Source organism: Lonchura striata, chromosome 1A (assembly GCF_050655825.1).
Source record: "Lonchura striata isolate lonStrDom1 chromosome 1A, ASM5065582v1, whole genome shotgun sequence".
NCBI classification, from domain to species: Eukaryota; Metazoa; Chordata; class Aves; order Passeriformes; family Estrildidae; genus Lonchura; species Lonchura striata.
In genome coordinates, this window is record NC_140741.1 from 6,251,320 (window position 1) to 6,278,908 (window position 27,589).

Sequence of the window (27,589 nt, forward strand, 5' to 3'; positions counted from 1 at the left end):
GTTTCAGTGGCCTAATTGTAATTCAGTATTATCAGTATCACACCTTGAATCTTACAGTAGCAGAAAATAAGAGTTTCTCCAGCTGTTACAGTTCAGAGCCCTCACTCACAAGACAAAGGCTGTATGATTACTCCATTTTTCAGTCCATATCTACATGTTCTAAAAGCCGTATCTTCATGATTTCTGTTGTCACCATGGCTAGCACTAGGTGTGAATTCTTACTCACATTCTCTCCAAATACTTATTTTCATAATTAATAGGCAATTCCAGCTTAAAATTTGCCATTTCAGCAAAATGTTTTTGCCATCAAATTATCTGAGTGAAATTCATTGAAAGCATGCCTAAAAGGGTAATACAACATTAATGGGCATTTACTTTAAAATACAGATGTACATTGGGCATTAACAGCATTTTTAGAAGTATCTATTGCATTGTTGCTCAGGTCTTCAATCCTATGGAATTTTATAGCTGAGAACCAACATCTTTGTAGACCATACTGCTGATTATTTGTGGTAAGAACTGCACCATGTAATAGTAGGGTTTAGCCCTGGAAAATACCAGCAAATTACACAACTATCTCATCTTCTAAACCACACAGCAGTTATATGGTAAATACTTGGGGATCTGATTGAGCATAATTACCAGGTGAGCTGCAAAGACATGTAATTATTGTGATATCCACCGGTGGAGTTACCACAAAAGTCACATATACTTCAGAGCTCTGTACTCACTCTGCCAGTGTAAAGCATTACCATTAGTTTTTGCCATGGTTTCTCCCCCAGGATTCCTTTATTTGTTGAGTTTTCAGCTCATGTTTCCCATTGCACACTTATTGCTGCTGCCCAGAGGAAGGGCTCACCCCACTTCTCACATGGGAGAGTCCTGAGGGAAGGGTCAGAAACCTTCCAGGCCATCCAGCTCCTCTGTCCTCCACTTCCTTCAGCATGCAGGTAGTTCTAATAATTTTGTTTTCTTGGCTATCATGTGCTCCTGGTCTGCAGTCCCTGTGGACAGCAGCCAGCTGAGCCAGCAAACCTGACACCTTCAGTACTGCATTTCCAGCTTTGTACAGGGCACATAATGAAGAAAATCAACTTGTTCTAATAAAGTGCAGTGCCAGAAGCAGAAAAAAAGTTCTACATACCTGCAAAAACAAAGGCAACACTTGAAGAGATAATTGATATCTACATTTCTTGGTACTTGCATAGACTGATGTGAACACCTAAAGATGAAGCACAACCATGGCATAAATTGTCACCAGTGGTCCTGGTGGCAGGGAAGACTAAGAATAGTAGGATGAAAGTATTTAAAGTCTGTGAAGAAGCATTGGTAGATGCTCTAGATGTAGTTGTTGCACTTTCTGAATGAAATAGGTGTCAGCTTTTCTGCTGTATTTTATAATTTGTATCTCTAGGTGTGAAATCTTTTGCTAAGGAGCTTTTTTTCTTCAGTGTTGTACACTGCACAGGACAAGGACATTGTGGTTTAACTGAAGTGAAGCAGAGTAGCCTCGATGCTGGACAGTTGTTTTGTTTTGGGCTTGTTTTTGTTGTTTGTCTCTTTTTTTTTTAAATCCACAGCAACTATACTCCCTTGAAACAAATGTTTTCTTTTGTCATCCTGTACTAGGCAGTTGTCTTAGTCAGACACCTGAACACAAATCCACATGGACTTTTTATAATCTCTTGGTCATAGGAATGTTCAGTCATATTTTCTCAAAATATGTCCAAGCCTCTTTTTTTTGCATCTTTGTTGTATTCAAAGTGTGTTAGATGACATGGAACTGCTGGAGCAGGTCCAGAGAGAGACCACAAAAATGATCACAGGTACAGAACACCTCTCCTGTGAAGACAGCGTGGGAAAGTTGGGGTTGCTCAGTCTGGAGAAGAGAAGGCTCTAGGGAGACCTTACTGCAGTATTTCTGTACTTTTAAGGGGTGGTTATAAGAAAGACAAAGGTCTTAGCAGGGTCTGTTGCAATAGGATAAGGCGTAATGGTTATGAACTAATAGATTCAGAGTTGATATGAGGAAGAATTTTTGTGTGAGGCATAAAACTAATGTGATACAAGACTGTTCTCCAGCGCAGTGAACATATTCAGTCATCTTTCAAAATACATTCATCTGTCATCATGCTGGCAAAGCCGTAGCTCACCAAAAAGCTCTCTTTAAAAGGCTGAGGGAATTGATGCACTGGACATTGTCTCTGCATTGAATGTCGTGTGTCCAAGAGAGATTCTGACTTCTGGGGGAGATTATTTCTCCCTCTTAACCATGCAAGGAGTAAAGAGAGACTACATTTCTTCTATAGATAGAAACTATTTGAGATGGATTGTAAGAACACAGATTTCCCACTTTCACATTCCTTAGTTTCTTTGGAGTTACTGCTGTAATCTAAGTAGTCTCAAATTTGGGTTTACTGTTTGTTCATGTAAAATGCAGTTGGTTTGGAAACTTCTGGGAAGCAGTATTTTTGCTGTGAGAAGTAGCAATTAAAATCACTGACTTAACTGCCCTTACTATGAAAACAATGCTGTTTAATTTTCTTCAGACTTCTTTATTATCCTTGGAATCAGAGAATCACAGAATGTGATTCTGTGGCCTGCAGTGGTTTATAGGGTCCAAGCCTCACCTCAAACAGGGCCATCCCAGAGCACAGGGCTCAGGATTGTGTCTAGAGGAGTCTGGAATATCTCCAGTGAGGAGACTCCACAGCCTCTCTGGACAATCTGTTCAGGGTTCAGTCATTGCCCAGGGAAGTTCTGCCTCCTGCCCAGGTGGAACCTCCTGGGCATCAGTCACTGCCTGTTAAAAAACTTCTGAAGATATTGAAAACAGTCATAATTACAGAATAATTTTGTTTGGAAAAGACCATCAAGACCAACCTATAGTTGATCCCCACCTTAATCAACCAGCCCAGAGCACTGAGTGCCACATCCAGTCATTCCTTGGATGCCTGCAGGGATGAGGATTCCCCCACCGCCCTGGACAGCCCCTTCCAGTGCCTGACAGCCCATTCAGTGAAGACATTCTTCCTGATGTCCAACCTGAACCTGCCTTGACACAGCTTGGGACCATTTCTTCTTGTCTTGTGCCTCCTCCTGGATGGCAGGAGATCTGTTCTGTTCCCTGTAATACTGATTCCTTTTGTCACTGCATGGCATAGGAATGCACATTCATTTATCATTACTCCTAGAAAATGAAGTTTATCACTTGAGGCCTTTGACCTTGTCTGAGAGTATAAGAAATTACTTAGCTCCTTCAGTTTTAAACTCTGAAAAGTTCTGACAGAGCCAAAGAAGTCAGAATTAAACAAAATAGACTACTTTCCATTGCTAACAAACCTGTCCACTACTTCTTTGTCTTGAAAAGGTATCTATGCAGAGGTGATCATTAAAAAGTAAGCTTTCATGATTTGTTCTTAATTAGCTATGTCAGGCTATCACAACGCCTATTGTATAATTTTCAGTGACAATGAAAAGTTATACAGAGTGACAATAAATTAACCTGTGGTACATTCACAATGAACCAAAAACTTCAGCAATCATTCAACAAGTGGCTTGCACCATCCTAGAAGGAGGAAGCTATGTAATTTTCTGTCCAAACAGCTGATTTCATTCAGAAGCCCTTTCATATGCTTTCCTCAGGGACTTTTTCCAGGATAACTTGTCATCAAGGACCGCAAAATAATTTTCCAGTTTCCTTTTTGTTCTGACATTAGTGGCTTAATTCAACCAAATTTTCTTTTCTGTTCAAATGGAGACCCCCTTCCTAGCTAGTCCTTCATTAAGGAAATTAGGTGGTGGTTATGTGCTGAGCAAAAAGATTGCCATTGATTATTGTGTTGTAGTGTCCTTTTTGGATCTGAAGGCTCTTGCAACATCATAAATTCCATGCAAAGAGCAATGACTTCTAAATTATCAATCTAAGCTTGCTCAACATTTCATCAAAAAACCCTCTTTGGTAGGAATGTGTGTGTAAATGTCATCTTAGAAAAACACATTGGTTCAAAGCCTCTTACAAAGTACTACTTATTTATAAGATTATGTTGGTTTACCTAACATTGCTCTTAGATTCCTTATTATTTCCAAATTACCATCAGTAGAACTTGCATGCAAAAGAGAAGACCTGGAAAACAAGAGTCAGGGTCAAAAGTAGCAGCAACTCTCTCAGTACTTACGAAATCTGGCAGTTGCCATAGTGGAGGGAAAAAGTAGAGTGTGTTTCATAACAGAAGGAAAATCTCTGTCCATTTGCTCACGCCATGAAGCTGGAGGTGGAAGTTCAGTGGCATCATTGTGGAGCAGCACGTTATAAATCACGTGGAATGGCTTCCCAGTGCTGGGAAGTTCACTGTTGTTAATCTGGGGTGGGACATACCGTCGGTAGCAGATGTGACAGACCTACAAACCTGCATGAGCGACTTGTGCAGGCGAGGTCATAAAAGCAGTTTCACAGAAGAATTGCAGTCAGAGGGGAAGAAGGAAGGTTTCCTGTTGCAGCTCTGAAAGGTTTAGGGGTGCTGTCCCAGTTTTGCTCTCTGGCACTCACCACTTGACCAGTTGTCTTCATCACTTTTGAAAGAACAAAGAGGGAGCACTTCCAATCTGGTAAACACACATCCTCAAATACCATTCTGTTCTCTTCCTTGGCTGGCCAAGTGATGTAGGTGGAGCTTCTTCTGCGTATGTTGTGTTTAATTCAGATTGTGGTACCCTGTAATTTTCTAGGATGTGGATTACCATCAAACTGGATTTTTAAATTTAAAGTCAGGCCCAAGTATGTGTTCTTTGCCTCTTTCATTGTTTCAGTAAGGGTAGAAAAAAGCCCATGAGTGATGTCCAAATCCAGCAATACAACATATACTAAAATGGCATACAGACCACACCCTGTGGGAACTTTCCAGATCGACAAATAATTCCAAAACAGCCAGTTAGAAACATACTGTCAAACCCACAAAGAACTCCACTTATAAGGACTCAAAAATGCTGATCTCCATATCTTACCTTACCTGGAGCCTGAAACTCCTGTTTGTATCACAGGTTGTTTGCCTGGTACTTTGCTTCTAAACATACAGAGTTTCCAGTGTTATGCCTTGCTGGATATTGATAATGATGGCCCTTATGCCAATGGCAGAGAAGAATGCTTATGTTTTTTTCAGTCTGATGTCATCCCACAAGCAGCCTGGGCACACAGAGCTGTGGTGAGAATGTAGTAGATGAAATCAAGCCTTCCCATGAAACTGCATGAGAGATCTGGTAAGGCATACAATTGTCAAGCCGAGAACTTTAGTGACATGTCAGCAATTGTCATGTCCTGTCATTGAGGAATATGGGAAAATTCAGTGGCACACCTTTTCCTGGTGAGCCTGAAGGCTCTGAACAGTAAATGCTCCTGTCTGCTAGCCTTTCCACTTATTCCATTATCCTACTTTTTCAGTATTTTTTTCTGGTTTTATTTCCTGTTTTTCTAGGTGCAAGGAATGTAGCTTACTGGTCTATTCAGCACACAACCTTCTCTATTCTGTATCCACTCTAGATCACTCTCAGCACTTCATCAAAAGCACCATTGCTTTCCTTCCCTTGATGGGGCTTGCCTTTTCTTCTCCAGCATGGACTGTTACGCTGTCTGCTGAGTGCCAACTTTATTCCTCACATTCCCTGCAGGCCTCTGACTCGGGGACAATGACTGACTGTCCCTTCATGCCTCTCCAGCTTCCTTCAGCTCCTTACTTTGCCTCTAAAGCCCAGCTCTCATTTGTTTTCTCCATCTGAGAAATGCTCACACGCAGCTTTCATTTTTCTCTCAGCCGAGGATCTGGCAAGTTTCTTGGCGAAGATGTGTCACAAAAAGTCAATTCTGTTACCTCCACCGTGATGAAAGAGAAGCTGTAAGACGTATTTGCTAGCTTTTGTTTTGCTGGTTGTGGCCCAAAAACGTGTCATTAAATCTTTTCAGTGCCATCTTTGAGAACATTTAAAAAATAGATTTGTGATCTAAGTGTAGGGCAAATGCACCCCTTCAAGTGGAAGTTGTGATCATGTGAATGAATCCTGAAGTTTTAATCAGATTATAGTATGATATAGTTGGCTTTATTTTTGTGACAGTCCAGGCCACTGTGCATGTTAGGGTTCATCTTCATGATTTTCTGCAAATATTCCTAATTGGAATTCCTAGATGGAAAGATCTTTCTCTTTTGAGAAGCACCATTAGTATTTAGAATAGGTTAGCACAAGAAAGTTTGGTTGTTTTGTTTTGTTTTGTTTTAATGTCATTCCTTCTACTTCTGCCTTAAAAGTGTACAATTTTACAGGATCAAATGGAGGAAATTCTGTCTGAGGATTTAGGGGACAGAAAAAAGGAATGATTTAGGTAATGCCTGATTATTCTGAAGAATTTTTTTTTTAATTACTGGTGAAGGAGAATAATATTATAAGTACTGGCATATCTTTTAAAATATCTCAGTAGCTTTCTTCTCTCTTCAGAATAAAAATTAGAAAATATTTTCTCAAAGGTCTGTGTAAGAATGATATCATGCTGAAGTGACCCTTCTGTATTGCAAGTGTTCTGAGGTAACCCAGAAACAATTAATATTAAGTGTCCTTTCAGTCACAGAGTTCAGCAGAGTTAGGAAACTCTTGCTTAATAAGACACATGTACACTTTCAATACTTACTTCATAAATTAGGCATATAAAGTTCCAGTGTCCTTGAAATGATCTCAGAGGAGTTCAAGAGGCTTTTAACAATTCATCAAAACAATTGGTTTGTTTTGTTGACAGCCATGCAGGAGTGTTGATCTGAGGGACTGATAAACTGGGAATTACTGTTCAGCTTTCAGCCTATTAAAGACCAACTAGGAAATTACAAAAAGTAGACATTTTCTTTCCAAGTCTCAGGCAAATCAGAAGGGAAGGGAATCATAACATTTCCTTCCAGGAATTTGTCTTTTATTCCTTTGGCTTAAGAGATAAAGAGTAATGTTTGGATACTGAGAGACAGATTTCACTAATTGTTGTTTTCTGGGGAATTTGGTGAATAGCCCCTCAGATAAGCTGGGTTAGACCATCAGCTGCCGTATTAAAGCCTTTCCATGGGGTTTTCTAAACAATTCCTAAAGATGTTGAAATCTAGAAAGAATGTGGAAGCTCTTTTTCCATTAAAGAGAGCTCAGTCAGCGTTAGCATTTCAAGTGAAGTGAATAGCGGAACACATTAAAACATTGCAGAAGCTCTAACTAAAAAGGAAAAGAATTGGTTCCCACCATCTCCATATGTTGTTCTTATTTACTGGGTCACAATTCCTATAGGATTTCCACAGTGACAAGTGGAAAGCTGAAGGAGCTATCCAAAATGAGCAAGCATTATCTCTCTTTAGAGGTAGAGGGAGAAGCAGTGAGAAGTCAAAGGACAGTGTAAGATCATGTATGCAGGAAAAGATTCAAACATCTTGAATTCCCTTTCCTAACTAGCACAAACTTTCTATTGTGAATATGGCCATATGGTTAACTTCTTGTCTTTTACTCATAGACCGCTCAAATTCAGCTCAAGAGCTTGGAATTGCATGATCTTAGTAAATTAATGTTAGTGCTTTAAATCTGATCTGTTTTCTGCTGTGTATCTTTGCTGTCATTAACCCTATTAGCCCTTTGGTCTACCTCTGTGGGACATGCACATTCCTCATCTCCAACTCGCATCACTCCTTTCTTGCTTTCCTCCACACATTTCTCTTACACATGTTCCTTTTATTACCTAGATGCAAGGAGAAGGAAGCAGGAGGTTTTCCATCCCCACCTTCAGCCTCTGACCCTAGTATAGGTACAGAAAGAAAGGTCCAAAAGATACAAACAAGCCAGTGAACAGTACATTGACCTTTATTTTATGTAAAAAGCACCAAGCAGCACATTCAGGGCCCCTGTTTGAACATCGCCATCAGAGTCATGACAAAAGTGTAATGGTTCAGGAGGACTTCCTAATTTGCTATATGACTCTTAAAAGTCCCTGCAGTCAAATCCTGCTTTGGTGAAGGTTCCATTATTTATGAACTGACTTTGTGTAGGAAGGAAATTCTACCCTTTTGCTTTGGCCGTTGAGGTTTTAAACTGAACAGTGTTTTCCAACTGTTTGGTAACACATCTAGTGTTGAAATCCTGTTTCCCCCATTTGTACAGAATTGGAATAGCTTCCTGTTATTATGTGACTTTAAAAGCCCAAGTTTCCCACTACAGACAACTTTAACCTGCTGGCTTGAAATTTATATTGATTCTGTCACTAGTCTAGCTCTTTTTGTTATGAGTCTTTTAGGTGAATGAGCAGGGTTCTGTAAATTTAATTGCAGCAGATGTTTCTCTGGGTTTTCTCTCTCTCATTTCACTCTGGATTTTAGTTGTTTTTCCTTGGAAAGGTACATGAAAGGGAAATCCTTGTATAGTCAAATGTTTGTTTTACCATCTAAAGCTTGCAAAGGGTCCTTAGCCTGGGCTGATTTCTTCTTGAAGAGCTGTAATTATTCATGGAAAGGGAAAAAAAAGCCTTTGTCACTAATAGGCTTCTTGGTGCTTCTTGTAACAGTCTTTATTATTCCTTTCTACATAATTTTCTATTGATGAGGTGAATAAAGGCTTCCTCTGCTGTTGAGAAAGAAAAGGTAATTGTTCTTTTTTCACATTTACCAATGCTTGTTGCGTTCCTTATGTGTTTAAAGGACAAGGATGCAGAAAATGATGTTATTGATGGCATCACCATGGCAACAGTTCTTTGGAATAACACATTCTGGCATTGTTATTCTGCACACACAAAAAAAAGGGGGACTTTCTTTTAAGCACAAACAGATTGTGCCCCTTTTGAAGGCACCCATGAACTTTGCTTTTCTGAAGATTTACAGACTGGTTTGGGGCAGAAAGGATTCTGACATCATTTACCTCTCTGTGTACATCACATTATGGTGTTAAAAAAAAAAAAAAAAAAAACAACACTTTGAAAAAGCCAATGGTTTAAAGAGACAACGTATGGGAAGGATACATAAACATTTCTTTGATCAGAAAGACAAAAAAAAAAAAAAAAAAAAAAGCTTGAAAGAATTTTGAAATTTATGAGCTCTAGGACCAGACTCACTAAATAATCAATAAAGAGACAGGGGAGACTGGAGGAGTCAAACACTCTTAGCTTATTAAAGTGGTTATTTAGCTATGACAGTACTCCAGATAACATTGCTTTTACCCCAGACACTACACACATCTTAACACATTTTGATAGGAAATCAAATTGCTTTCTCACAAGGCAGTTTGCAAACATATTTTGGCTTTCATATTCGATCTTCCATTGTCCTGGAGAATGTAAAATCCTGCTATATTAGCATTTAGAAGTGATAGCATTTTCTAAGGCACACTATGATTTTATTCTTTTTGACTCCACTGCAGTTCTAAAATGGATTACTTTATTTCTCAAAGACTCATCAGTGAAATATATCTGTGTTTTTGTAAGAAAAGGGAGAAGGGACTGTATTGAACTTGGGAATGTTTGAAGTCCATTCTTCTCTCTGTGGTGTTTTTTCTGGCACCCAAGTGCACACCTTCCTGTTTGACTTCCCCAAGAAACAAACTATCTCCAGCATGCCAATGTTGCATGGAAGTGGGCTCTACAAACCCTGGGACTTGAACACTTTGCACCTAAAATGAGCTCGTGTTGTGTGCAAATGTACCACTTAAATATACCCACTGTCTTATTTTTGAGAGAAACTGTGGTTGACTCTCTGGTTCCAAATACACTCTTAATATTTTGGTTCTAAGTTGTTGTGTCTTTTCTGGAAGTCACTACAGCTGGTAGGAATCACCTGTTTGGTTGCTGGACAGTAACTTTGACCACTGGGTTTTTCTGCTCACAAAATCTTGATGAAAATATGATGCTCTGGGGACTACAGTACAGCTACCTATGGATGTTTCTTCACATTCAGCTTTCCAGAGCTGAAGTGTCTCCCTCAAACTGAACAGGAAACTGAAAACTCTATTGCTTTAGTCTTTATCTTTGACAAGTGTAACCACCTTAGAGAGCGTGAGGGCAAGTTGAGAATTCCTTAGCACCACAATGATTTTTTTATTTGGTAAGAAACAAAGTGACAAAATGAGCTTTAGATCTTGATCATGTTTAGACCTACTACAAAAATGGTGCTCTGTAATTACCTGGAGAAAAGTGAACAGCCTTCTTTCCTTGCAGAACATATTTTTGAGTTTAAATAAGTTATATATGTATTAGCACGTATAGTATCACAAATATTATGAATATTCATTATATATAAAGATTGCTACATATATATATATATAAAATGATACATACATCTATTACAGTACATAATATATATAGATCCATGTACCATAATGTCATGTATCATTTTGCTAATTGCATGATTTTGCAAGAAGTTGTGAAATTGTCCTGGGAAGAGTTTGGGACGTGAAGGAGTTCCTGCAAAGGAAAGCGTTGTTGAAATATTTACTGTTATTCCATCTATCTGAATATACTCTATGTGTTTGAAAAACTGCCCAAGATATTTTAGTAGAAATATTTTGAGAATATTTCTATTTCATGCCAGTCTCATGTCAGTTGTGCATATTGCAGAAGTAGGAAGAAATTGCAATATTTTAGTTGGGTTTTTTTAATTCTATCCTCCCATCGCTTGCCTTATCTTTACACAAATTATACTGTAATGATTTAATTTTTGCTCAGAACTTATTCAAAACCTTCTCATGAAGCAGTAATGAAAAGCCATCTTTTCAATTGATTTTTTAAATTTATATTTGTGAAAAGTGTCTGCTCTGTGAGATTATTTTAAGTCTTTTTGTTGGAGACCTAAAAATTTTGCTACATCTTTGTAAGAAGTTTCACTTGGTAGAGATAATGAATATTTGATTAAATACTGACTTTTCCTGTGACCAGGAAGGGAAAAAATATTTCCTGGCCATTGTTTGATCTTCTCCTTTACAATTTTCCCATTTTATAAACAGCTACTAAGAGAGAGACTCTAGAAAAGAGTAAGACAAGTTTTCCTGGCTCTAGTATGCTAAGAGGCCCAAAGACTTCATATGAATATTTTTTTTAAAACACTGCAATTTTCTTATTCTTGTGCCAACTCTGGATTGTTTATTTGGTCCCACCAAGGCACCAAGAAAAAGGAGAGTGGTGGTGAAGACTCAGATACAGAAAATGCATTTCTCTCCTCTGCCTCCTGCATGGCCTGGTGTCCCCTCAGGGTCACCCCCATCTTCCCAGGAACATTGTGTGGCAGTGACTCCCTGAAAGCCTCCCTTTTCTTTTACTTTGCTTAACTCTTTAAGGAATTGCTATTTAAAGATGACGCAAAGTTAAAAGCAGGTTGTTGTGCTGTGTTTTGTTTCTCTTTCTTTTCTTGTCCTTACCTTTTTTTTCCCTTTCCATGTATTCCCCTTTAACATCAGGTGCCAAGTCTGTACTTGCAGCGACTCACAGTTGGTTGTGCCGGAGCAGCAGTGGCACACAGGTTCTGGGCTATCTTGCAGAATTTTTTTTTTTTTTTTTTTTTTTATAATCCTTATCTGTGTGTGAGAAGGTAACAGAGACTATTTGAAACAGTTTCAGCAAGCCTCAGCTTCTCTTGGTAGCTCTGCAATGTGGAAAGCAGATTGAGATTGTAGATCTTCTTTCATGTGTTCACCAGAAAGCCATCATACAGTCACAAGTTGGTCACAAGCAGCATGGGATGGATTTCAGCCAGTCTTCTTTATTCTCTTCTTGCTCCTGTGGGAATTGATGACATTTTCTGGCAGTTTTGGAATCTGTTTCCTTTCCCTACTTCCATGGTTTCTCTCTTCAACTTTGTCCATTCATTCTGTTAATTCTCCTGAAACCAAAGCACCTTTGCAGAACTGCAAATCTGTGCTCTTATTGCTGAAAGAATGAAGTTATATTTCTGATACATGCCCATTTCTAAATCTCAAGACAAAAACCCTCTCCATATGGTTTCCTGGATGACACTCAGAGCAGGAACATCTTGTCAGAGATCAGACTGCAAGTCTGCCTTCTGAAGATCCTGGCCCTAAGCACATTTCAGATTCAAACTGAAAAGACATGTAATTGCTAAACAAACTTGAAATTGTTTATTTTATAATATACCAGCAGCTGTTTTCTTGTACTATGTCCAAGATTTCTCCAGACAACCTACTTAATAGTGTAGAATTCTGTTTCCTTGGGTCAGTTTGCTTGCTTTATTTGTTTTCTTTCCAAGCTCTGTTGGGGTGAGTTGTAGTCACTGAAACAACTATTTTTTCCTAAAACTTTAGGCAGAACCAAGTAACTTATTTCAGGAATGAGTATGGGAAGAAAATGTTGTGTTCGTTCAGTTAACAGTATGAAAAACATTAAATGTTCATATAGATATTATATTTCCAGCATGCCCAGTGTGGGGTTTCTCACTTATCTCTGAAGGTCTGTTCCTAGTTGGATGTTTTGTACCTGTGGTGTTGTGATCAGCTGAGGAATGGCACCTGCCTGAGCCAATTAATTTCACCCATTAATTTTCTTCCTGAAGAGAGCAAATCTTGGTGGGGGTTTTGATCCTCAAGGACATTCTGTCCTGAGGTGAAAATATCTTACTTCTCTCACTGGGGAACAGAGGTCACCCAGACAGAATCACAGAATAATGAGGTTGGAAGAGACCTCTAAGATCATCAAGTCTAACCTATGCCCTAACACCACAACTAGACTATAGCACCAAGTGCCAAGTCCAGTCTTTTTTTAAACATATCCAGAGATGGTGATTCCACCACCTCCCTAGGAAGACAATTCCAGTATTTTATTATTCTTTCAGTGAAATTTTTTTTCCTAATATCCAACCTAAACCTACAGACATTGCTCACATCCCAGAATCAGGGAGCCAGAAGTGTCCAGAAGATCTGATGCAACTGTGCAGCATAAAGGTCAGATCCAGTCTGTTGGAAAACAGTCCTCTGGCTTTAGTGGTCCCAAGATTTGACCATATGTATTTGTTGACTCTGATTGGGTTGTTTAGCCAAATGCTGAGTTTCATCCCCCTTTAGAAGCACACGAGATCCTGGAGTTAGAAGGCATAGGCAGGGACACTCCCAGGTGTAGATGGGAAGCTGCTTTCCACAAGCCAGACAAAAGGTTAACAGTCTGTTTCTATATGACAAAAACATACATGCATAATGTACCATATGGCTTAGAACAGCCAGCTCACATTTTCACTAACATCATGTTCCTGTCTCCATCAGAAACTTGGTGTCTTCCAGTTGGCTTCCATTCCTCACAGAATAAGAACTCTGTGAGAGGAGTTGTCTTAGTCAGTTTTCTAAACTGCCTGGTCATTGACCAGTGTTTTTTATTGTAACACTGTTGTTTCTTACACAATTTTTAAAAGAGAACAAAAAAGAAATTCCTAGGATGTTAATAGTTTACAAAACAGTAAAATGAGAATGATTGTTTCCTCTTGTATCCTTTCCTCTCTCTGCTACTGAAGATATATCTTTTATCTTATATATGGTGCAACTTAATAAGAGAATTCACTGTGCACCTTGTGTTAAAATTAACTTAACAAGAAAGGATAATGTGATTATGTAGTTTTCAAAATTGAGTGTAAATGATGCAGATGCTGCTGGGCATGTCAGTATGCATGTATGGGTTAACTTAAAGATTTCCTGTATCTTCTTATCACATTCAAGCACATGTTGTATGACAATATTCTGAAAGTTATTGATGCAATTTAAAGTAGTCTTTTTCCGATTGTGTTTGGAATCAGCATGTTTCAGCATGTATAAAAACAGCAGCAATATTTTTGCTTCTGTGAACCAATAAAAAAACCAGCAGCAATATTTTTGCTTCTGTGAAGCAAACTTCACAGATTAAGTGAAATCATGGCAACACAGAGGATAATCTAAGCATATATGATGTCACATGGTAAAATAATTGCTAAAAGTCTTAATTAAGATGAGAACAGACAGTGTTAATGAGAAATAAAGGCTGATCCATGCTTTAGTTGTCACAGTCAGACTGATTCAAGCACTTTCAGGGCCATTGAGCTGAAAACATTTTTAGAGCATAATACAATGGAGAGGTCATTATATCAGACTGAACATTTTGCAGAACAGCACTATTAAGAGGTTTGTGATAACTAGATGGCAGACTGGATTAATGTAGTAGTCTCATATCCAAATTTCTCCTAGGCCAGGAACAAAAATGAGTGTGGATTGTGGGTATACATAAGAGTGGCTGTCACTCTCCCATGAACGATCTTTTTTGTAACTTAGAGTCAGGAAAAAATCCAGGAAGGCAATAGAAGAGTTTCTCAAGTCACATCTAAAATGCTGAGAGGGGATTTAGTTTAATTAGATCAGTGTTTTCCTTTCTTAAGTGACATTTCCCTTCCTGTTTATATTTTCCATTGGATTTTGTTTTGCTGTCTGTAAGGTGAATTTGCTGAGAATGTGTCTGTGTTTCAGAAGTTTATTTGACTGTCTGCCAGCAGTGCTGAAGAGGCATGCACCCATGCTTGTGCTGGCTTTAGAGATTACCTTGAGTAGCAGCATTTGGGATTAAGACACTGCTTTTATTAACAGTTAATGTGTAAAACCCAGAACATTTCAACACTGGACATTTTAGTGTTGTGCTGATAAAGTAAGGATTTTGTGTGTGTTTGTGTGTGTAGAGACTAATCTCTTATCAGCTCTCTTATCAACACTTAGTCTTTCCCTTCATTTGGGAACCATAGTTTTTCACTTGACCTATAGTCCCATCAGTTCTAGAAGCTGGGACACACTAAGCACTGCAAAAATCAAGGCAGGCTGGGAGCAGCTCCTTGTGTTCCAAACCAGAGCGAGGCAGATATGCACACAATGGAGAGAGAGGGGTGGTCACAGGTTCTGAAAACAGTTCTGTAAATACCTTCTGGTTAGGACTCATGTGGAAGATCCATTGTCTGATACTTTGCCCAGGCTGTGCACTGCACTGAGGTAAAACTGCTGTGTATTGTAAATGCAGGCAAACCCAATGGGAAGAAATGGTGATGTCTGACTCAATTCAGAAGGCTGAATTATTTCTTTACTATAACTATGCTAAAATACATTAAGATGCTATATAAAAGGAGGATATTAAAACTGCATACTACTTTCTCTGACTCTAACTCTAACACAACTCGTGACTCTCTCTGAGAGCCCAGCCCCAGGTGGGTTGGATTGGCCATCAGGTCCTCACCAGAATCTAATCAAGCACTCGCCCCAGGTAAACAATTCTCCAAACACATTCCACACAGGAAAAACAAGGAGCAGAAATAGAAATTGTTTTCTCTTTCATTTCTCTCTGTGCACCTCTATGAAAAATCTTGAGAGGGAGAGAAATGTGCTTGCCACAGCTGTGGGCATCATTCTGCCCACAGAATGACTTAGGAGAGGCCTCCAATAGTTTCATGGGTGTTCTCCCTCTCTGTCCTGTTTCTGCACTGCATTAGTCAGCTCAAGGTAGGGGCACCATGAGAAGCAGCTCTTGGAGCCAGCACCCATCCGCTGAGTTGGGGCTGATGGTGATAAAGAGAAAAACTTTAAACACATAAATGAACAGCAGAATCCCATGCAATTTTTCCATGATAATTATCCAATCCTATCCAAGTCTCATTTTAGATTTTAACTATATTGTGTTTAGTTTTGTTTTTTTTTTTTAATCTGAATGAGTAGTTTTCCACCCCTTTCTGCAAATGAAGGAAGTTTGGCCTTGATGGTGGAGCTGGAGCACACTGCTCACCTCTTCCTTGGGTCACCCATTGTCCTGGGGCTGAGCAGCAAGGCAGGCACTGAGAGGCTTAAATCCCCCTTTAACATTGGGAAAACTTTCTCATGCTGTTATTCACACTCTGCACCCCTTATGGCAAAAGCATATGTGCATTAGGTGGCTGCTAAGCATTAAGTAAAATATTGCAAAGCTTGCTTTCTCAGGGGGCATGAGTGAGGAGAAATGATAGCTTAAACATCTCACTGCTCCTGTGGCAGCAGTGTGAACTCAGCAGAGCAGATCTTCACTACCAGCAGTGCACCTTCTTATAGGAGAATACTGGAGGTGGTTTATGTGTTTCTAGTTGATTTTAAAGTTTAGACTACATCCTGCTCAAGAAAATAATGAGCAAAGTCATTTTAGTAGTATTTTTCTTTCTTATTTATATGTATTTGTATAGAAACTAAGATTAGTCCTAGAAAGATACTTAGCATATTTTTGTATTTTTAGTGTGACTTATGTGCCATATCATTAAAGATTCAGTATTGCCTCAAGAGTCAACTTGCAAAAAAGTAAACTTTATCAATGGTAATTCATTAATTATTTGTGTATGTAGATTGATACAGAAGGCATCTGGACAAATGCTGTATCTGCTGAAAAATTAGAATTTCAATTGTTTAAAATTATTTGCAAACACAGTTTTGGGTTGGATTTCTTTTTTAGCAAGATAAAATATTACTTTTCTGCATTCTTATTTCATTAATTTTTTCAGGCCAAAAAGGTTTTGTTTAGGAATTTTTTCTTCGTAATTTAATTTTTAGGGATTTTGAAAAATACTGAAATGAGAATTTTTGTTGTGCCTGAGCTCCTTTTCTTGACTGAAAAATAATGATCTTTCACTTCACCGTTGTATTTTATAAAAGAATGATTTTCAGACACAGGAGATTTCTGTGGTGCTCTCCAGCTAAACATGCAACTGAAATAGTTTGTAGACAACTCTGATTAATACAATAGTTGGAATAATTGCTACAGTAACTAAGATATTGTGGTCTTACACACAAATACCAGGATCACTTTTGTTTCTAATGATTTTGATCTTCAGTTTGTCCCAATACTTTTCAGCAGCGCACGGTTTCTCTCTTCCCATAAAGGCAGATATTCAGTATCTGCAAGTAAACACTGAAAAATCACTTGCTTGATTACACTTGTGGGCCATTAAATATCTGCTTTCATCTCTATAATTCCTCTCTTCTCAGAGCCTGGGCAGTGGGACTCAATCAGCCATGTGTTATCTTTCCCAGATCCCTTTCGGAGCATAGCGCAGTGCACAGGAATGCAGTTTGTCAAACACATTGTGTCTGAAATCCTTTGTTGGGAGAAGTGGAGAGAAAGAGATTATAAAATGCCTCAAACCCTTCAATAAGGCCTTTCCCAGGTTTCTTGTATCTGTTCAGCCCAACAAAGCCTTCATACCTCGCTTTGATGTGTAGGATGGTATATTAGAGCACGTCGTGTGTGTTGTATCTCAGGGCAGCATCTGTTGTCCAGGCTGCAGTTTACAAAGAATAACTTACTTAGTTGTAGTAACTTGCTATTTTTTGGCAAGTTTTTAGTCTCAAGGACAGCACAGAGGGGAATTCAGAGGAAACAAATATGTCTGCTGTCTGTAATACTGGTTTTCATAGGCGGTGAGATTTAAGGACCTGGTGTGTTTTGTAGGAGAGTGAACAAAAAATACCCAGTCAGACTGGTGGTGTGTGTTTTTCATTATTCTGCTAATACAAACCTCTCAGAGGTAAAGCTGAACAGTGTGAATAACTTCTTGAAGCTTTAACTTCTGTCACCCTGAAGCAATCTCTGACTGACTTTCTGGAGCGTTTCCTCCTCAAAAATCTACACACACAAAAAAAAACATTTACTTGCAATACACTGGCATTGTATTAAGTTGAACATTTTACACTGGAGTAGTTTTGGGAAATTAGCCTAGAATAGGTGGGAGCAGACACATTGCAAAGTGCCAAATGAGTTGCAGAGTCTACCCTGATGTTGCTTACAGCAGTGTTTTGGGCAACACATGCAGTTTTCAGCATAGCAAGCTGAGTTACAATGTGAATTCTCTGCCAGTGTATTCTGAGAGAATTTGCCTCTCCTTTACAGGTCAGATATCCAAGGGGAAGTCTGGGAAGGCTTTGTAATGCAAATCTAGCTAGCCTTCCTTCACACAAGGAATGTTAGATGCTGACCCATAAGAACTGAGTTCAAGATTTCTGTGAATATGTGGGATTTGAATTAACACGGTAATGAAAGAGCTCTAAGAGTATAAGGTGCATTCAGTATCTAAATCACTGACATGGTTTAGAAAGCTAAATTTGTCTCTGTGATGATTAAAAGAAAGCTGGTCGATACTATTCCTTGGCATAAACATTAGCAGGAATCCACCCATGGCACTTGGGTGCTTGTTGAACAGCTGGTGTGTTTTGTTTAATAGAGTGGAAGACAAAAGTGGTAGTAGGTTTGTTGAAGATGTGCTGTGTTTATGGTGGATGACAGAGAATTGAGATGTAAAACAAAATAGCAAAGAAACTGATCCAAGCAAAAATGCTTGGTTATAATACTTGGCAGATTTTGTGTGTTAGAAAATACAAAGCACATTAACAGGCATATAAAAATACACCAGACAGTAACAGCCATTGAATTTATACAAGGAAAAAAATAACAGTGAGATCATTTATTGAGCTCTGTGGGACAGACAACTTCCTGGGCTATCCTTTAAATCCCTGGTATTTTCATGGAAGATTAGGATATAGACACAGAATAGAGAAATCCCAAGTTTCTACATGAAACAGAGACACACAGTAGTGCTCATATTTGCCCCAGAGCATGTTTGTCTTTTATTACGCTGTTTTGTTGACTATATATCTCCTTTCAGCTCTGTTTTTTTTGTCTTGTGGAACACAGTCCAGATGAAAAATAAAAGTTACAGATAAAATTATTGGAGGACTGGACATGAATCATTATTTTTGTAATTTTATTTTAATACTAATATTTTCTATTTTTCTTTCCTTTTCCACAGAGGGTATGAACTGTATGAACAAAGATCATGGGTGTGCACACATCTGCCGGGAGACACCCAAAGGTGGGGTTGCCTGTGAATGTAGACCTGGCTTTGAACTTGCCAAAAACCAGAAGGACTGCAAATGTAGGTAGATGAAGATTAAATTTCAAATGCCCCAAAATGTCTTGTTTTCTTAATTGTTGTTATGTTCCAGAACAAGTTAACTTTGTTTTGGCCAAAGGTGATTTATAATTATAGTAATGAGAGGTTTTTTGCTGTAGAAGATGCATTTGGGGATGGATAAGAGGGATTGAAAAACAGAATGTTGGCAGTGGCTCAGTTACCAAAATGATAACTTTTCTACTTCTCTATGAATGCAGAAAAGTGAAGGATCACTTTAATCCAGGCTTTCCTTGTAAAGCAATACAAATATAAAGCATAATAGATTCTGGATTGCAATATTTTGAAGGTCCACAAAGGTGGATGCATCAATGAATTTAATGATAAACTGACTAAAGCTATCAAATTAAGAGTGTCAGTTCCAATTCTTTTAAAAGACAGAAATGATTACTCTAGTCTTGATTCCACTGCTCACAGTCTAGAATTATTACTTGGAGCACATGCAGCTGCATCATATATACTGTTCTTCAGAGAAAAGCCCCAAAATGGTGTGTTCTTGAAGCTGGGATGCTAAAGATGCAGATATTCATTAGCCCTCAAAATTAGAAATCAATTCTGTACAGGTTCAAATAATCAACCTCAGCATTGTCATCTGAAAGCTTCAGAACTGAGTCTTTCTGATGGCTTCAGTGAGTCTTAGCTCTGAGTCCAACAGCTTGCATTCCTACATGGTAGCTTTGAGAGAGACAAAAAAAAGTGCAGCAAAACAACATAAAATGTTTGCTGCTTTGCACAGGGTCAGCATTTTTGAGACAGTCTCTTCCTGAGATCCCCACTACGTAAACACACGTAGATGATATTAGTTCCCAAGTACAAAGTCAAAGTAATCAATTTGAATGTCATAAAGAAATGCCACAGAGTATTTACAGCCTGATTTCTTCTCAATATCAAGAAGCTACACAGGGCCAAAGGAAAAGCACAGAGAAAAATGCCTTTATAGTAATTTTCATTGTCAATGTTTATTAGAAGTGAATACTGCCTGCTGTTAATTGGAGTGCAATGTCAGCTACATTGGTGAAGTGTGGGAGGATGTTTACTTACGTTGTTATTATTTGTTTCCTCAAATTCTTATATTCTTTGGGAGTTTCAGTAATAGATAGTGGCAGGAGAATTAGAGCCTTTTCTGGAACATTATTTCTAAATGTCTCAGGATTTAATAGAGTAAAAACTTCAATTTATTCTGTGCCCTCTGTTGTTCAAGTTGTAGTTGTAAGTATAATGAACTTTTGGTAACAGACTTCTAAGTAGGAACACTGAGTTTTCCAAGACTGCAGAGTTTACTTTGAAGCACACCAAACTCTAAACCTACAGCACATTCTGCAAGTATGATCCAGAGTTCTTATTTAGAATAATGACTTTTAGTCCTCCAAAATGCACAGAAGTATAAAGGTGTAGCCAGATAGCCTGGGACAGTAATTGTGAGATTACAGCAGGCTGTTCGTAGAAGCCTAATTCTGAAACCAAAGCTCAACTTTGAAAAAAACAACTTTTTCCCAGCTAACCATTTCAGTGCAGCTATGTTGAAGAGCTGGACACTTACCACTTGCCAGCCTGAACTGGGTCTGTAGCTCTGTAAAACAGGGACTGGTGGGGTCTGAGACACCTTGTAAAACCCCATATCCCTGTCAGTTATGCTGGTTTAGCATGGTCCTCCAGGAGGCTTTTCAGGGTTTGTCAGAGCTTGCTGCTCTGGTGTTTCTATTGAACAAGTGACAGAGAGTGTAGAGCCTCTCAGTACACCTAGTACCTCTCTGGGTGATTTTTATCAGCCAGTTTGCAATTCAATCAGACCAATGGGAGAGGTTTTCAAATATATTGCTCCCAATTCAAGTCTTCCTCAAAGGAAGATGTTAAAATAAGTTAGAAAGCAGCACTTGGAGGAAGGCTCCATGCTTTTTATGCATCACATGATTGTCATTCCATGCTAGTCACATAATCACATCCCATCTTATCATTTACCTTCCCATGCTGATAAGGCAATCACTCTTGCTTCGTGCAGTGTCCATGATGATCAGTGCTCATTAAAAAGGCTTGCATTCAGTACCTTCCCCTCCATAATTTAGTGTCATGCCTTTCCTGCTGCACAATATTTAAACCCTATTGCAAACATAGAATTTTTCATCCCCTTGTGGATTTTCCCATGATACTCATTACTGTAATATCAAAGTGCTTTGTAGACATTTGTAATGTATTTTCAGAATACTCTTCTGAAGTTAAAAAGTACTGCTTTGCCCATCTTATAAAAGTGAAATCAATATACAGATATTCATAGCAAAGTCATTTGGTGATGATAGGTAATTAACAAGAGCCACACAGAACCCAGCTAAGCATTTGTAGCACATTAATATGATCCAAGCCAAACTTCTGATGGGTCCAGCTGTAATTGCAAAGGACTATAACATTAGTAACCTGTGATAGAAGAGATTTAAGTGACTTGCCAAGCTCTAAGTAGGAATTCCACAGTGAAGGCAGAATTAGGTTAGGGTTTTTAGGGCTCCTTTCACTGTCTGAACAAGACCATTCTTTCTTGACAGTCCATTTCTGGTTTGCTGCTCACTCTGAAGCAGATGAGAAAGATTCCCATCTGTTTCCACAGCCCTGACTTTCCCCAGGCACTAAATGAGACAGGAGCATTTTTAGCATTTTCAGCCTTTGTCATTCAGGAGAGTTATTGTGACACAATAGGTCTATGTACAAGTCTCATGTTTTGTAGCTTTTGAGTACTCAAGATTGCAGCCTTAATGGTTTCTTAGGGTAAATTTTAAGTATGCAATTTCTTGTTGCCCAGCACGTTAAGAAAGCACTGAAGTGTTGAGGCTGAATGGGACCTCAAGAGGCCATCTAGAAAGACACCAAGCAGAATCACACAGATCCATACATGACCCCTCAGATGAGCTGCATCCTTTAGCTCTGAAGCATCAATAAACTTCAGCTTCTGGGAGTTTGCTGCTACTCCTGTAAACTGCTTTAATGGCCTCTGGTGTACACAAGCCCAGAAGATTATGCTTTGTCAGTAATTTGCTGGCAGCAGAAACATACTACAGAGCAGTCAATTTGGCTCCAGATTATGTTGAAAAAAACATAGGAATTTACATCTTCCTTCTACATCTGTATCCATGATAGGTACTAAGATCCTGCTCCTGAGCACAATTGCATTAGAAGTTTTTTATAAAATGAAGATTTGTTTTTCCCCAAATATGAACAAACCAAGACATTTTATGCTCCTCTCTTTCTTAGCTGGAAGCTTAAAAATAAGAGGAAATCTAAAGCAGATGCACATACCTGCAAGTTGCAACCTGAAAGAGTTATAAACAAGTAAAAGCTGAATCTTTTGATGAAAAGTTTTGATGAAATACCTACAGCTGTTTCTATCTGCCTCCTTGGATAATCATGAGTTATGTGAGCAGGAAGGCTAGTGCAAAGTGATTCTGAAAATCCTGTCTAGTACTTTTACAATAAAATGCCAACTTCCCTATGCCAAGTGGCACCTTTTCAGCTCCTGCTGACAGTGTCCTCATGCAACTGTTTGCTATCAGTGCATTCAGATCCCCAGAATGTTAAAAATGTCAAGTCATACTAGAATAAATCATGTCAGCAATGTTGCACACACAGCTTTATCACACAGAGGTGCCCATATATTTATGTAAATTATGTATTTAATGGCCAGTTTAGTTAAGAGAGTGCAATTTTCAAGTTACCTGGAATGACAATATGCTCATTTGAGAAGTCCATTCTGCAAAAAAGAAATATCTGTCTGTGGCCATGGTATATATTTCAGTCCACATGTGGACAGGATCAGAACACTGCTGTCTTGGGCAATTTTTTACATTACCAAGTAATAAATGCTAGATTAAATAATTGGCCATATGTTTTCAAGCTCTTCTTGTCATGGCCATGTAAGATGGATTCTGTGAAACTTAAGAGAAGCACTAAAAACAGAATTTAGGCTGTAGAGTGAGGCTGAATTCTGGTACTTTCTATCTTCTGGGGAGTTTAGCATGGAATATCAATATCACTACTTAGTGGAACATGTACATTAAAATCCTTCTTTTTCTTTGAGACGTCATTTCTCTTTCAGACAGTTGTTTCTCATTTTTCATTATCAAAATATCCTTTCTAGACTAGTCCATATATTTCTCTGGCTGTAAGCACTGGCCCACATGCCAAGCTGTGTCTCAGCCCAGTCAAATGGAATAGATGCTGCTGGTTCCAGTGTGGCCAGGGGGACAGGTAGGGCCATTGTGCTGCCTGCCAGGGGCTCCCAGGTGTCTGGCCAGCACAGCACCCTGAGCATTGTAGTCAGGAAAAAGAATTAATCTGGTTTGAAGGCAATTTGAAGCCCCAAGTATCACCCCTAAAGCTCTTTATCCACGTAGAAGCGTTGGGACAGCAGACTGGTGGTTTGGCTGCCAGCACTGGATGTACCCCAAAGAGGGTGTGTGTCATTTCTAGGGCATCCCTCCCTTTAAGAGGAAGAGCCCAGCATTCTGGCTGCACTTAAGACACATACAAATGCTGAAGCACTGTCAAATGATGGTGTTACTCTAGTTTTAAATCTGCCACATGGGGATAAGTATGTCTGAGTTCTAAAAGATATGTGAATATTCTCCTTTGGTTAAAAAAAAAAACACCTCATTATTTTCCATCCCTTTCATTTTAACATGATTTATGATATTTAAGGTGATCTGTGTCTGCTGGAATTTACCATTTTGCCTCTGTTTGCCTCTTCAGTGTCACAGACTCTGAATGAGCACACAGCTGTTTGCATAGCTGCAGAGTCCAAATTTATCAGAAATAGTTTTTAAAATAACACTTCATGAATTCTCATTAATATTGCTTTAATTCTTTCTGACAAAAATGGAGTAGATCTGGATGTCCATTTGCTTTTAAATTATTATGATTTTCTTCCTCTAAGCAAGAGAAACTTCCCACTGTGTCACGGCCACAGATTGAGGACTGGAAGAAAATTGAAGTGACATATTTTACAACTGGATTTTGTAGCAATTTCACCTGTAGAGCTGTCAAACTTTAAAATGGTGACTCAAGTTACTTCAAATAAATAAATAAATTGTAGTCTAGACAGAAATTCAAATCCTTCAAAAACATGATTTACTAATTTTTTAGGAGACAGGAAAAGGAACTGACCTACATGTGCATTCATGGACCGGGTAGAATGAGAACCAGTAACTTTAATATGCAGGGAAGCTGTAAAAGTGTGTGATTCTGCAGGATTTCCTATAAATGCCATCAGTCTGGTGCAATTTTTTCATAGACAAATATAGTAAGGAAAAGTTCCTCATATTACGTGGGTCAGAGCAAGCGTGTTCAGATATTTTCATCTCTGCCAGCAGAGGCTTTCAGCAAGGAATGCCAAAAATAACCACTGCAGTCACATTTTTTAAATACACACTTTGTTGCTGATTGCACTTTAAAATCCTCAATAAAAATACTGTTGGCTAGAAATGTATTTAAACATCTGGCATAAACAACACCTTTAAGTTAATTTGTGATGGCACTGCAGTCCAACAAGGCTAGAAACTCCACATAGTCCTAGAGGCATCTGGGGTCAAGTAATAAGCATATCTTCACTGGAAAGGTGGGAACTTTAAGAATAGAGAGTTGACATCGAGTTTTGTTTGTTATGCGTGAAAAATAAAAACCAAGATGTTACTGTGTATTGAAGGGAAATTAATGTTGCTTCCTTTGGATGCAAAGCAGACTGGTTTGCTTCTGCTGTTTTTTCACAAAAAGAAATTATTTGGTAAGCTGTAAAAGTGGAGAAGGAGAAAGAGAAAGAATGCCCAAAGGTGGCTGTTACTTAAGGGGTTTTGTAATGTTATTCCTTGCAAGTTTAGGATTCTTATGATTTGGGGTATATTCCCTCCTCTGTCTGGTTGGACTGAACCCATCATTTCCATTTTCCAGTCTAGTGCACAAACTGTCAAGCTCCAAAAAGGGACCCTGAATCAGGCAGATCTCCCCAGCTTTCTCACTGCCATCCTTTCCAGTTGGATAGAGCAGTGATATTCCTGGAAAGTGGGGCAGGAATCCAGGCAGTCTCTCCTTTCAGAGATTATTCTTGCCACCAAGCACCAGGGTTATTCCATCTCTATCTCTGAGCAGCACAAAGGTTTTTATTCCAAGTGTAGAGTGGGCAGGATAAAGGATGCTTGCACCTGTAGTGGCCTCAGATCTGTACTCTCTTGAGAGGTGGACAATTCCTACTGTGATCTTTGCCAGAATTCAGGAGCTGAAATTGTAAACTTGTGGTTCCCATTCTGGCAGGAGGTTTTAATGGGAATTCTGTTGGGTATGCTGTGGTGGGTCTCCCTCAGTTGCTTTTTTAAGAACTGTTCCATTTTAAGCTAAATACTTCAGTGATTACTGAGAGTGACATGGCTGCTCAGCACTGGGGCACTCACACCAGAGGTGGGATATTTCATTTCTAGTTACTGTGATGGAAAATTCCAGTCTACTCCATTTTCAGGAGCTAGAATTAAAGCAGGGTCACTTAGTTCAGTGAGAAAATACATGACTGTAGCCCTCTTGCATTAGATACAACCTCAGATTTTAGTTAGGTACATAATTTTCAAATCCTGTTAATCATTGTCTTGGTTTTATTGTATATTGTAACTTCCTACCTTGCCTCTTTCATAAATTTTTATCTAGAAGGAAAATTCTGCTTAGACCACTGTGAGGGAATTTCTTCTGATTAGTGGGAGTTAGTATTTAAATAAATGTAGTCTGCATTTATATTACCATAACATTTCAAAACTATTAAGTCCTCTGGAATGATAAATATATAACTAAATAATGGCAAATTGGATTTCCCCCATATTTACCAGTATATATTTACCAGTAAAGAACCTAGTCCAAATAAAGACAGTAAATTGAATTCAGAAATCAGTCAGATCATAACTGCTGTTCTGCATTAAGGTGTGCAACTGCAAAGGATGAAATGACACAAGGGCAAGTGAGAGGCTTTATTAAATGGTGCTAGCCAGCTTAGTACTTTAAATCTGGTTTGTCGTAGCTGGCAAAAATGAAATCCATCATGTGAAAAAGGAAATTAATTTAACCTGATCTATTAATTTGTATTAATTTCTATTAATTAACCTGATCTATTAACCAATCTATTAATTTGTATATCTTTCAAAACTCTACCTATTCTCATGAAAAATGTTTCCTTTAATGTATGTTTAGTACTTTTTCACCAGTGGACATTTGAATTGCTAAAAGCTGTTCTTCTTTCCTGGAAGTGAAAGTGGCATCTCCAGCGCTTCCTTCCTGGCTGAGGCCAGCACATGGCAGAACCATAACAACTGTGGGGTTTTTGTTGCAGAGAAGAAAAAAAAAAAAAAAACATTTCCTGGTTTATTTTTAAACTTGTTGCTTTAGTGGGAGCAGCACTTAATATAGTAGATTTCAAGACTTTTGTGGTTCTGTTCTTGCTGCTTGGTCTCTGCTTCCTCTACTGAGAGAATTAAGGGGCAGCAAAGGAGAAATGCTGTCTATAGACCTGAAACTATACATTTGTATTGGTAGACTGTTAATTTCATCATGGGTGTGAAGAATGTAGCTTTTAGGAAGACACAGAGTTGGCCAAGAGTCACACAAAAATTACTAATACAAATAGAGTGGGGGAAATGCTTTTATTTTTCTTTGTCTTCTATTCTTCACTGTATGGATTGAGTCTAGGGCATGAGACAGAAGGGAGGGGGCAGAAGGAAGAAACAAAAATAATTGCAAGCACAAATGTTTATGTTGCCTTATGTCTTGGTATGTTACTGCTCTTCTGTGTTCTGAAAGGCTCTCAAGACTAATTGGTTTCATTGTCATTTTATTTATATATACATATATACACATTCATTTGGGGCTTAACTAGTAACCTGTAACTATGGGAATGGAGGCTGCCAGCACACCTGTGATGACACAGACACTGGCCCTGTGTGTGGCTGTCATCAGAAGTATGCCCTGCACTCAGATGGCCGAACCTGCATCGGTGAGTACTTCTCTGCAGCACGTTTGATTTGGGGGTGCTCAGAATCTCTGTGTGTGAGTGTGTGCGTGTGTGAGTGTGTGTGTGGGGTGCCTGTGGGACAGAAGGGTGTTCCAGCAGCTCCTGGCTCAGCCAGGCACACAGAGAGGCGTTTTGTGCGTGTTCTGTCAAAATGTTTGTTAATGAAGCATCCCTTTGTTACCCGCTTGTGACTTTTGTTTCTGTTGGTAACTATTTTTAAAGTAAAAAGGTCTAGAGCGTTCATCATTTTGAATGAAAGTTCAGCTCTTCAGTTCACTTGCATCAGTCAAGACTTCCTTGCTTGAGCAAGGTTAGAAAAATTACCTCCCTTTCTGAGCTGTTACCAGGGAAAAGGAGTCATCATTATGTGCTTTCTTCCCTGGTGTATGTTTCATGATTCTAAAAACTGCAGCACTTGTAGTGACTAAGCTTTCATTCAGAATATCAGTAGGAAAAAGGCAGTCAAGACATGGGGCATCTTGGCAGATGCTTTGCAAACATTTATGATTATAAAATGTATAATTTGCTTAACACCGTTTCTTTCCATTCCACTTTAAAAAATAAATTTGAAAGTGCATTTTTGCATAGTGCAACT

General features: G+C 38.7%; 1 protein-coding gene across 3 annotated transcripts in view; it reads left to right on the forward strand.

Moving 5' to 3' along the window:
• The window catches only part of SCUBE1 (signal peptide, CUB domain and EGF like domain containing 1), a 193,323-nt gene that overhangs the window by 79,395 nt on the left and 86,339 nt on the right, over window positions 1-27,589 (forward strand). For 2 of the 3 annotated variants that reach the window (XM_021535496.4, XM_085568577.1), the window contains exons 5-6: window positions 18,813-18,938; window positions 26,860-26,976. In XM_021535496.4, coding sequence (XP_021391171.3) covers window positions 18,813-18,938; window positions 26,860-26,976 — 243 coding nt within the window. The remainder of the gene's footprint in view (window positions 1-18,812; window positions 18,939-26,859; window positions 26,977-27,589) is intronic. The other variant, XM_085568579.1, reaches the window with a different exon arrangement.